This window comes from Haliotis rufescens, unplaced genomic scaffold, assembly GCF_023055435.1.
Source record: "Haliotis rufescens isolate VD_foot unplaced genomic scaffold, xgHalRufe1.0.p SCAF_9, whole genome shotgun sequence".
NCBI classification, from domain to species: Eukaryota; Metazoa; Mollusca; class Gastropoda; order Lepetellida; family Haliotidae; genus Haliotis; species Haliotis rufescens.
Genome location: NW_025964383.1, coordinates 13,339,633 through 13,352,752, shown reverse-complemented (window position 1 = coordinate 13,352,752; position 13,120 = coordinate 13,339,633). Strand labels below are relative to the sequence as shown.

At 43.6% G+C, this 13,120-nt stretch overlaps 1 protein-coding gene across 5 annotated transcripts in view; it reads left to right on the top strand.

Annotated features, from left to right (window-relative positions):
- Positions 1–11,663, top strand: part of LOC124116167 (ATP-binding cassette sub-family C member 5-like) — a 127,833-nt gene extending 116,170 nt beyond the window's left edge. For all 5 annotated transcript variants that reach the window (XM_048391477.1, XM_048391475.1, XM_048391476.1 and 2 more), the window contains 2 exons: positions 2,559–2,723; positions 4,544–11,663. In XM_048391477.1, the coding sequence (XP_048247434.1) occupies positions 2,559–2,723; positions 4,544–4,642 (264 nt within the window). In that variant the 3' untranslated portion in view covers positions 4,643–11,663. The remainder of the gene's footprint in view (positions 1–2,558; positions 2,724–4,543) is intronic.
- Positions 11,664–13,120: the final 1,457 nt, after the last annotated feature.

Here is a 13,120-nt window from a genome sequence, read left to right as displayed (position 1 = left end):
GGAGGGGAGACACAGAGATAGGGGAGAGTTGGATGTGGGGGGGAGACACAGAGATAGGGGTGTGTTGGATGTGGGGGGGGGAGACACAGAGATAGGGGTGTGTTGGATGTGGAGGGGAGACACAGAGATAGGGGAGTGTTGGATGTGGGGGGGAGACACAGAGATAGGGGAGTGTTGGATGTGGGGGGGAGACACAGAGATAGGGGTGTGTTGGATGTGGGGGGGGGAGACACAGAGATAGGGGTGTGTTGGATGTGGAGGGGAGACACCACAGAGATAGGGGTGTGTTGGATGTGGGGGGGAGACACAGAGATAGGGGTGTGTTGGATGTGGAGGGGAGACACAGAGATAGGGGAGTGTTGGATGTGGGGGGGGGAGACACAGAGATAGGGGTGTGTTGGATGTGGAGGGGAGACACAGAGATAGGGGTGTGTTGGATGTGGAGGGGAGACACCACAGAGATAGGGGAGTGTTGGATGTGGAGGGGAGACACAGAGATAGGGGAGTGTTGGATGTGGAGGGGAGACACCACAGAGATAGGGGTGTGTTGGATGTGGAGGGGAGACACCACAGAGATAGGGGAGTGTTGGATGTGGAGGGGAGACACAGAGATAGGGGAGTGTTGTATGTGGAGGGGAGACACCACAGAGATAGGGGTGTGTTGGATGTGGAGGGGAGACACAGAGATAGGGGCGTGTTGGATGTGGAGGGGAGACACCACAGAGATAGGGGTGTGTTGGATGTGGAGGGGAGACACAGAGATAGGGGTGTGTTGGATGTGGAGGGGAGACACCACAGAGATAGGGGTGTGTTGGATGTGGAGGGGAGACACAGAGATAGGGGTGTGTTGGATGTGGGGGGGAGACACAGAGATAGGGGTGTGTTGGATGTGGGGGGGAGACACAGAGATAGGGGAGTGTTGGATGTGGGGGGGAGACACAGAGATAGGGGTGTGTTGGATGTGGCGGGGAGACACAGAGATAGGGGTGTGTTGGATGTGGGGGGGAGACACAGAGATAGGGGTGTGTTGGATGTGGAGGGGAGACACAGAGATAGGGGAGTGTTGGATGTGGAGGGGAGACACAGAGATAGGGGTGTGTTGGATGTGGAGGGGAGACACAGAGATAGGGGAGTGTTGGATGTGGAGGGGAGACACAGAGATAGGGGAGTGTTGGATGTGGGGGGGAGACACAGAGACAGGGGTGTGTTGGATGTGGCGGGGAGACACAGCGATAGGGGAGTGTTGGATGTGGAGGGGAGACACAGAGATAGGGGAGTGTTGGATGTGGAGGGGAGACACAGAGATAGGGGAGTGTTGGATGTGGGGGGGAGACACAGAGACAGGGGTGTGTTGGATGTGGAGGGGAGACACAGAGATAGGGGTGTGTTGGATGTGGAGGGGAGACACAGAGATAGGGGAGTGTTGGATGTGGGGGGGAGACACAGAGACAGGGGTGTGTTGGATGTGGCGGGGAGACACAGCGATAGGGGAGTGTTGGATGTGGAGGGGAGACACAGAGATAGGGGAGTGTTGGATGTGGAGGGGAGACACAGAGATAGGGGAGTGTTGGATGTGGAGGGGAGACACCACAGAGATAGGGGTGTGTTGGATGTGGAGGGGAGACACCACAGAGACAGGGGTGTGTTGGATGTGGAGGGGAGACACAGAGATAGGGGAGTGTTGGATGTGGGGGGGAGACACAGAGATAGGGGTGTGTTGGATGTGGGGGGGAGACACAGAGATAGGGGTGTGTTGGATGTGGGGGGGAGACACCACAGAGATAGGGGTGTGTTGGATGTGGGGGGGAGACACAGAGATAGGGGTGTGTTGGATGTGGAGGGGAGACACAGAGATAGGGGAGTGTTGGATGTGGAGGGGAGACACAGAGATAGGGGAGTGTTGGATGTGGAGGGGAGACACCACAGAGATAGGGGAGTGTTGGATGTGGGGGGGAGACACAGAGACAGGGGAGTGTTGGATGTGGAGGGGAGACACAGAGATAGGGATGTGTTGGATGTGGAGGGGAGACACAGAGACAGGGGAGTGTTGGATGTGGAGGGGAGACACAGAGACAGGGGAGTGTTGGATGTGGAGGGGAGACACAGAGATAGGGATGTGTTGGATGTGGAGGGGAGACACAGAGACAGGGGAGTGTTGGATGTGGAGGGGAGACACAGAGACAGGGGAGTGTTGGATGTGGAGGGGAGACACAGAGATAGGGGAGTGTTGGATGTGGAGGGGAGACACAGAGACAGGGGAGTGTTGGATGTGGAGGGGAGACACAGAGATAGGGATGTGTTGGATGTGGAGGGGAGACACAGAGACAGGGGAGTGTTGGATGTGGAGGGGAGACACAGAGCTAGGGGAGTGTTGGACATGTTGGAAGTGCAGAAAGAAAACTGTCTGAAGAGGAAAGAAAGTGTTTTTAGAAATATTTTTGTGTACCCACCGATCCACCAAAATTTTCACACAAATATTTTTGAAGTAAGAATTTTATAAAGTCTAAAGAAGGCAAACTGCTTGAATGTACTGAAGCCAGTATTTGACTGCCCGACAGATACTGATGCTGGACGAGGCGACTGCAGCCATCGACACAGAGACGGACACACTGGTGCAGACAACCATCAAGGAGACTTTCTCCGACTGCACCATGCTGATCATAGCACACCGTCTCAACACCGTCCTCAGCTGTGACAGGATCATGGTCATGGAGGATGGCAAGGTGAGGAACCAGTCCTGTAGTGTTCCAGGGGACGGGGATTTATCTTGGTGGGGTGGGAGATCATGGTCATGGAGGATGGCAAGGTGAGGAACCAGTCCTGTAGTGTTCCTGGGGGGTGGGGATTTATCTTGGTGGGGTGGGAGATCATGGTCATGGAGGATGGCAAGGTGAGGAACCAGTCCTGTAGTGTTCCTGGGGGGTGGGGATTTATCTTGGTGGGGTGGGAGATCATGGTCATGGAGGATGGCAAGGTGAGGAACCAGTCCTGTAGTGTTCCTGGGGGGCGGGGATTTATCTTGGTGGGGTGGGAGATCATGGTCATGGAGGATGGCAAGGTGAGGAACCAGTCCTGTAGTGTTCCTGGGGGGTTGGGATTTATCTTGGTGGGGTGGGAGATCATGGTCATGGAGGATGGCAAGGTGAGGAACCAGTCCTGTAGTGTTCCTGGGGGGCGGGGATTTATCTTGGTGGGGTGGGAGATCTTGGTCATGGAGGATGGCAAGGTGAGGAACCAGTCCTGTAGTGTTCCAGGGGTGGGGATTCATCTTGGTGGGGTGGGAGGTGAGGTGAGGTGAGGTGAAATTGGGTTTAACGTCGCGTCCAAGATTATAGCACTTATTTAAAGACGTGCATGTACATGCGTGTGTGTTTGTGTGTGTGTGTGGCTGCTTGTACTAGTCTGGACTGATGCCAATTTATAGTGCTAGCTTACTGAGATACCATGCCTGCAGTTTTACATAAATACCCCACTCAGACACAGTATACTGACTCCGAGCCAACCAGTCCTTGTTTTAGCCCATAATGCCGAGCGCCAGACAGGGTAACAACAAGTACCATCTTTTAACGTCTTTTGGTCTGAGTGTAAGAGATGACTTATATTGGATGTCACAGTGGCTGCTGAAAGCAAGACCATTGCTCCAGGCCTTATGCAGGAAACTATGTCGATAGTCAGGGTATGCAGCATCATCGGTATATCGGTAAATTGAGGTTCATTCTTTCCACGATACGTATCACAATATCATTTTTTCATGCGTGATGTATCGAGTGATTTTAAATAGCGATTTTTATCATGAGTTTAATGTTATATACTTGCCAAATGCCTTCACTTCCCAGGAGCGAGCATCTGGGACTCCAAGATGGCTGCGTATTTATTGACTGAGTAAACATTATGTTGTTCCAGCATCTTGTTTTGTTCCATTTAGGAACTTCAGTTTATTCCTTAATGTATCAGATTGCTTCTTAATTAAAAATTTAGAATTATAAAATATATCGTGATACTTATCGCAATATGGCCTTGTGGGTCGCAAGATATTGTGATACACTTTAAACCACAAATACCCATCCCTAGTTGATAGTTTGCATAACAATCTGTAGATTCAATGGTTAAATTAGTAATAAATAAAACATAAATCATACATCTGAAAACTCAGTTTTTGCAGTCAAATTTCAAATTTGCTGTGTCGTTTCGAGAGTATTAGGAAAACTTCAGATTAGAGTTACTTCCCCTTGGTTTGAGCAGAGAGAGGGAGGAAAATGGTGACTTCGACATTGTTGACCATACTTTATTTATTTCTATTACGTGTATTAATAGGATTAAAGCCTTAAAACAGTACTACTCCCATAGTTGACAACTGTCGCAATATTATTACAATAGTGTGGGATACTATTGCAATACAATCACTATAATGAAAATGGGTCCAATAGTCACCTAAATTGCAGAGCCAAATATAATGCTAAACCCACTCAAGTATTTCTAAATTCATGGCATGTGATACATTTTCAACAGATGTGATAATGTCTCATTGTGTCATTGATTGCAGGTTGTCGAGTTTGACAAACCATCAGCTCTGATGTCCAAGTCTGACTCCAAGTTCAAGGCCATGTTAGAAGCCACGGAGGGTCAGCCGAGTTCATCATGACAGGGATCCCAGGTGTAAAGCGAGATGACCGATACGGAGACACGAGCCATGCCAGACTCATGCTGCGGAGCATTGGACACTTCTATTTTCTTACGTTTTTCCATATCGGTGACATGTATCTGCAGCATCTGATTGGCCAAAGTCTGGTAGCCAGTGTGAGAATCTGATTGGACAGGACATCGAGCCAGAATCTGAATGGATAATTCCTGTAGCTAGTTTGAGAATCTGATTGGATAATTCCTGTAGCCAGTGTGAGAATCTGATTGGATAATTCGTGTAGCCAGTGTGAGAATCTGATTGGACTGGGCACTGAGCCAGAATCTGAATGGATAGTTTCTGTAGCCAGTGTAACAATCTGATTGGATAATTCTTGTAGCCAGTGTGAGAATCTGATTGGATAATTCCTGTAGCCAGTGTGAGAATCTGATTGGACAGTGCAACGAGCCAGAATCTGATTGGACTGGGCACTGAGCCAGAATCTTAATGGATAGTTTCTGTAGCCAGTGTAAGAATCTAATTGGATAATTCATGTTGCTGATGTGAGAATCTGATTGGACTGGATTGGACATCAGCCATAATCAGATTATTTGGCAGGGTGTTGAGCTAGAATCTGAATGATAATCCCTGAAGCCAGTATGAGAATTATATTGGGTTATTTCTGTAGCCAGTGTGAAAATCTGATTGGATAAATCCATGACGCCATTGTGAAAATCTGATGTGACAGGACATCAAGCCAGAATCGGATTATTGGGCAGGACATCGAGCCACATTCTGATTGGATAATTCCTGTAACCAGTATGAGAATCTGATTGGACAGGGCATCGGGCCAGAATCTGATTGGATTATTCCTGTAGCCAGTGTGAGCTGGATTGGACAAGAAAACTACCCAAGCAATGAGATAATCACCTGGGGGAAGTGGGAAAGTCAAAGTGAGACGTATTCATATTGGAATTTTATTGAACCATACAAACCAAAATCGAATTGAGGTGTGCATTTGGTAGGTTTGGACAACGTTTTGGTTTGCACAAAACATGGAAACTGTTTGGGCAGTACTCCGGTCAGTGACAGGAGAATACATTTTGTCTAACAGTGCTGGAGATAATAACACATGTCAGCAAGGAATGTGAAACAATCAAGTCAATGTACTATACTTCTCAGTACACCATAATCATTCTCAACCTGACACTGCCAAACTTAAAACAATTCTTGATATCAGTACCAATTGGGGGTGTGGTGATACGCCTACCTCATGAATCATTACATGTCGCACATATCACGTGTATCATGTGTATAGCGATACTTAATTTGTGCTGTCGAGTGAAGGTCTCCATGTTACATAAGGTCCTGGGCCCTGTTCCATATGACACACAAATGATTCTCCTGATTTGCCAAGGGAATAAAGACAGAGAGACATATCTGATTATCTCTATCAAAATTGAGTGGAATAGTATTAAAACAAGCCTGACCAGTTACTTGAGAGAAAGATGAAGTGGTTGACAGCCACAACCTGTTCCATAAAGTGATCGTAGCCCTAAGGTGATCGTAACTCCCATACTTTTAGATATGCTGATGACAGTCGCAGCGCTACGACTGCCTTCCTGAACAGAACCCTCGGCCCTGTTCAACAATGTGACCGTAGATCTTCACCTATTGTAAGCCAGAGCTAAAGTATGGGAGTTACGATCATCTTAGTGTTACGACTGTTGTAAGCTTATGCTTAAGTATGGGACTTACAATCATCTTAGTGTTATGACTGTTGTAAGCTTATGCTTAAGTATGGGACTTACGATCATCTTAGTGTTATGACTGTTGTAAGCTTATGCTTAAGTATGGGACTTACAATCATCTTAGTGTTACGACTGTTGTAAGCTTATGCTTAAGTATGTGACTTACGATCATCTTAGTGTTACGACTGTTGTAAGCTTATGCTTAAGTATGTAAGTTACAATCATCTTAGTGTTACGACTGTTGTAAGCTTATGCTTAAGTATGTAAGTTACAATCATCTTAGTGTTACGACTGTTGTAAGCTTATGCTTAAGTATGGGACTTACCATCATGTAAGTGTTACGACTGTTGTAAGCTTATGCTTAAGTATGGGACTTACCATCATCTTAGTGTTACGACTGTTGTAAGCTTATGCTTAAGTATGGGACTTACAATCATCTTAGTGTTAAGACTGTTGTAAGCTTATGCTTAAGTATGGGACTTACAATCATCTTAGTGTTACGACTGTTGTAAGCTTATGCTTAAGTATGTGACTTACAATCATCTTAGTGTTACGAATGTTGTAAGCTTATGCTTAAGTCTGTGACTTACGATCATCTTAGTGTTACGACTGTTGTAAGCTTATGCTTAAGTATGTGACTTACGATCATCTTAGTGTTACGACTGTTGTAAGCTTATGCAAAAGAATAGGACATACGATCATCTTTGCACCACGACTGTCAAATGCCTATGCTGAAGTACCATAATCTTAGTGCTATGGCTGTCGTAAGTCAATGTTAAAGCATGGGAGTTACGATCACCTTAGCGCTAAGATCACTTTGTGGAACAGGTTGTGGCTGTCAACCACTTCATCATTCTCTCAAGTAACTGTTTAGATACTATTCCACTCAATTTTGATAGAGATAATCAGATATGTCTATCTGTCTGTATACACTTATCAAGAGAATCATTTTTGTGTCATAGAAAGATTAAAATATCCCTATCAAAAGTAGAGTAGGATATTTTCCTATCAGATTTATCATCCTGTTCCATGATAGGCGAGTAACGCGAGAACGATGGCCTGGTTACTGCAACACTTTGTAATTGTTATTATCCTCAGTAAACACTAGAATTTTCTAGCCATGTTTGTGTACCACTGACCAAGAGAATGAAGCCTTACATCCAGTGTTTGAAATAAACACCTGCCCGTGGGCCCGTGGCAGGTAATTTTTATGTCGGGTCCATCGTTTCAAATTTGTATGGGTCCTTATGGCCTACAGTAAATTTATGTGTGGATTTATTTACCAGAGCTGCATTGTTTTTAATGAGGGCCTGAAGAGTTTAGTCAGGGCCTGGAGCTTCTATAGTCTGTGGGTCCTGATTGTAGCCTGGCATTTTGTTTTATTTGTTGCTTACGTAGGATGAGGTATGATATGCACTACTGAGCAATGTTGAAATGTATGTATTTATCATGTTTACATACAATATTTTCACAGAATGTACTTCAGAGATGGAAAGAAGTTACTAGTCACCATTATTAACAAACAGTCAACAGTTATCACTCTAATCCATCACTTACAGACTTTCCTCCCACATTAGGCTGACACGATATAACTGGAATACTGTTTGAAGCTGTGTTAAACCCAACTCACTCATTCACTCAAAACTTTTATCGATCCATCCACTAAATATAACCCAAATATTTGTGAGGTAGTGCATTGTTCATGTATGTTATCTACAAGGGTTGAATGATTGTTTGTAATAACTTTTCAATAATTGCACTTGTACATTTGAGCAATTCTCAATGCTGATTGGTCAGTTGAAGCCATGATGTCACAGTGCTTGTTGAGAAAAATGAGATATATTGTCATCCATTGTTCATGACATCACATGCTGTGTCATCTAAACTGAGGGAATTTTCTCTGTAGGGTTGTCATTTCATGTTTGTTTTTTTTCATTTTCTTTCTTAAAATGTCAGTGTGTAAATTATAGAATAACATATTCGTAATTACAAATTATCTGTCCAAAACTCAGAACTTCCACTATACAGATAACCCATAATTATGAATATTTAGTTCGTTATTCTTTAAGTATTGCATCTATCTTGGCCAGTAGTACCGTATATCGCCGTCTATAAAGCGACCCCAGGTAAAGTATTTCCGATGTTACATGCTCACAGGGGGTAGATTAGGTCTTCAGCAACCCATGCTTGCCGTAACAGGCGACTATGCTTGTCGTAAGAGGCGACTAACGGGATCGGGTGGTCAGGCATGCTGACTTGGTTGATGCATGTCATCGATCCCAATTGTGTGGATTGATGTTCATGATGTCAATCACTGAATTGTCGGGTCCAGAATCGATTATTTACAGACCACCGTCATAAAGCTGGAATATTGCTGAGAGCGTCGTTAAACAACAAACAAACAAACAAACATGCTCACAGTAATGTCTTTGTGTTGGGCAAAAAAACATCAAAACTCTTCAACCCTGTGTATAAGAGAACCCCTCTTGAAAGCCCCCTAATTTTAGGTACGAAAAGCTTGCCTTATACACGGCGATATACAGTGACATAAAAGTAGTTGTCCTGATCATTTTCCATCATTTGTCTGGTCGGTCAGCGTGTTTGTTGAACCCTACAAAAGCTGCAATATGTAACTTAATTTTGACGGCATTAATCATATGACAAATATCATATCTTGGAGCATATTCATATTAAATATATCAATTTATTATTGTTAGATCTTGATTATGAAAGACTTTGCTTTTGGGTCACATGAAATGTTTGGTTGGGGTTAACCACGAATGTTTGTATTTTATGTCCCCGATGGGAGGTGCAGGCTTGGAAGCAAGAAATCAGTACATTTTTATGCGGCTTGATACATAATGTGTGGAGAGGTATCTGTTTCCATAGACCCTTTTTAGTGTCGGATGTCATCAGCCAATTATCTGTATTGTTTCAACCTTGTCAAAAGTATGGCCATTGTATATTGTGTCAGTACACGATAATGTAGTTTTGAAACTGCTTTTTTCAGATTTAGTTTATTGTGATAGACACAGAACACACACACACACAACACACACACACACAACACAACACACACACACACAACACACACACACACACGATGGGATTTCAGGCTAGAAAATACAAACAATTCGATCTCAGACAGTGGCTTTTGAAATGAACTAGTGCAGCAATTTTTAAGTTTGAGCGATGTATCAAACTAAAGAAGAATTGCAGTGTTACCATAGCTGAGAATGGAAATGTCTTTATATTTGTGAAATCAATTGTCTGATGTTTTATGACTTCCATGGCTGTAGATATTTAACTGCTGCTTGGCATTGTATACAGCGTTAGAAATTGGCACTTGTCCTGTTGTCCTTGTCGAACTCGCCTGGAATTTCATGGCTCGATCGTTGTGCCACCATTGGCTATTTGAGTTGTGTCAAGATAATCTGATTGATAATAATGATCTATATATTGTTATATTTTTGTAATATAAAAAGTCTTATCTTGGACTCCCTGGTCTCCAGGTCTCCAAGTTGTTGTTAGAGATGACCCATGTTATGATCATCTTCCCGAGGCAAGGGATTTAACTGACTGTAAAAGTCCAGTTACCACCCTTGCTGAATTAGGCTAGAATTTCTGGGCTAGATCATAGCGCCACCAGTGGCCATTACGAGTTATGTCCCTTCCATGTCCCTCCTATTGACCAATCAGATTCCACCTCTCATATCACTTGCTTTTGCTTCAAACAAAATGGTGGTGCCCAGTCAAGAAGATCTGATCGATAATGAAGAAGATCTGTATTTTAAAAAACCAGATCTTAATTTGTGAATCACACGAGCACATTGATTAGAAAAATGAAATTATTTGGAAAATACCTGAGTTGATGGTACACATGCTTTGCAACTCGTTAGTCCAGCCAAAGTGTAACTCCATAATACTAGCCTAGTTCGGCAAGGTTGGAAACTGGACTTTTAGAGTCCCTTATCTGCTTGTCCTCGGGAAGATCAGTAACGATTGGAAGGTCACAATGGTTGCTAGATACTTTGATAAAGGGGCTACTAACTCTCAGATGTGATGCAGGTGATGCTGTGGCGGCCTGGATTGTTCATCTCTGTGCTGACCAGCCTTGTTTATAGCTGTGGGATTTCGTTTTTTTCTAAACTAGCTTAGTGATACACCTGTGGGATATAGCTTTCAGAAATACCTTAGTGATACAGCTTTTGGATACAGCTTTCAGAAAAAGCATAGTGATCACTACAGCTTTTGGATATAGCTTTCAGAAAAAGCATAGTGATACAACTTTTAGATGTAGCTTTCAGAAAAAGCATAGTGATACAACTTTTAGATATAGCTTTCAGAAAAAGCATAGTGATACAACTTTTAGATACAGCTTTCAGAAAAAGCATAGTGATACAACTTTTAGATATAGCTTTGTGAAAAACCTTAGTGATACAGCTTTGGGATATAGCTTTCAGAAAAAGCATAGTGATACAGCTTTTGGATACAGCTTTCAGAAAAAGCATAGTGATACAGCTTTTGGATACAGCTTTCAGAAAAAGCATAGTGATACAGCTTTTGGATACAGCTTTCAGAAAAAGCATAGTGATACAGCTTTTGGATATAGCTTTGTGAAAAACCTTTGTGATACAGCTTTGGAAGACAACTGTGTGGTACAGTCCTGTTAGGCTGTGTAATGTAGATATGATATAGCTGTGCATGCTCTGTGAGTCCCCAAAAGGAAAATCCATCAATGTGACTACCTCGCCAAACTGAGAACAAGCCTGGGAGTTCCTTGGTTTAGGTCTGCGTATGGGTCTAGGTCTGGCCTGGGGTTTAGTTGGGGCCACCTTGGGCCTAGGTTGGCACAGGGGCAATGGTTGGGCCTGGTGTCTAGGTCTGGCCTGGGGTTTAGTTGGGGCCACCTTGGGCCTAAGTTGTCACAGGGGCCAAGGTTGGGCGTGGTGTCTAGGTCTGGCCTGGGGTTTAGTTTGGGCCACCTTGGGCCTAGGTTGTCACAGGGGCCAAGGTTGGGCCTGGTGTCTACGTCTGGCCTGGGGTTTAGTTGGGGCCACCTTGGGCCTAGGTTGGGCCTGGGGTTTAGGTCTGGCCTGGGGTTTAGGTGAGATCAAGGGACAAGGTGGGGGCCACCTGGGGCCAAGGTTGGACCAGGGTCTAGGTCACGCCACCTTGGGTCTAGTATGACTTTGTGTTCCTGGTGGGCAAAGTGGCCAACACCTTGTCTTCTGGGCAATTTTGAGTGTGGGATGTTTTAACATGATGAATGTTTTCAGTCACAGTACTTCTTATCAGGGAACCAAAAACAGGAAGATGTTATTGTTACAAATTGTTATATGCTTCGTGTGAAAAAAGAGAGAATGCCCATCTATTTTATATCTTAGACACTGGGCCCTGTTCCACAAACGTATCTTAGCACGAATATTGTCGTAAGTCAGTGTTAAGAGTATGGCATGTATTATCCTCATAGTGTAACCTACATTCTTTAGCACTGTGTAGCAACTCGAAGTATGATACTGTATGGTTGAAATAGGCCCCCAGCAACCTGTGCTGGTTGTGAGGACCAGCTACATTGGATAAGGTTTTCAGGTTGGTTGATTGTGTGTCATCCTGTCCTGACTGCATAGGATGGTGCTCTGGATATCGAGCACTGGTTAGCCTGGCTCAGACTCCAAGGCCGTAGATAACTTTTTTTGACAGGGGGGCAAATAAGATTTTTCATTTTTCATTCAAGTTAACTTTCACAAGGAAAAATGTTTCCGTAAAAAATCCAGGGGGGCAACTGCCCTCCCTGGGCCCCCCCCCTGACTTGTGCTCAAAAACACATCTTTTCTGATTTCGAGCTCTATTATGGATTTTCACTGTGTTTCAATTCACCTTTTATTTGACTGGGGGTAACGCAAACAGACCAACACATATCTCCTTTATTGTACTGTTGTTCGTTGTTTAACACCACAATCAGCAATATTCCAGCCATATGACATTGGTCTGTAAATAATCCAGTGTGATCATTTTAGAAATGGTGACATGAATCAACCAAGTCTGCTACCACCAGATCCCATTAATTTCCACTCATTTCTGAGGATCCATTCTAACCCGGGATATTCACTGGGAATTGTACCATTGACTTAAAGTATAGAGCTAAGAACGCTTTGTGGATCAGGGCTCTGGTTTGTTGTAGCTATTATTATTATTATTATTATTATTATTATTATTATAGTCTCCCTTTGTTGCATTTACTGCCAAAAAAAAGCTGTACCTGATTACCCCGGGATGTATAATATTTGAAGTTAATTCATTAGGGGACTAAACCGTTAATATTCTGGGATTGGGGAACTTCTTTCAAAAAAAGAGAGACAACGAATTATGTTTCTATCACACCACATTTTTCCAGGACTCTCAAGAGGTCCAGCTAACAATTATTTTTGGTGTGTGAAATTTGAAATAAATATTATTTTTCTTAAAAATACTAGCAATATACCTCAAACTCCCAGAATATCAAACAGTGAGTCCCTAGTGCAGGACTGTTCTGTATGACTGTTGCCATTGTTCACTGTTATCTTACCAATGTTTTTTGGTGTACTTTTTAATCAATTGCTTTCTTAATACTTTTTTATTCTGTGGAGGCTTCTTTGCTGTCTTAAAGAATCCTGTCATTGTTTACTATATATATTGTTTACATATTATATCTTATGCAGTTGTATACTTTGTTGTCAATATGTAAATGACCACATATTTCAATAATTGA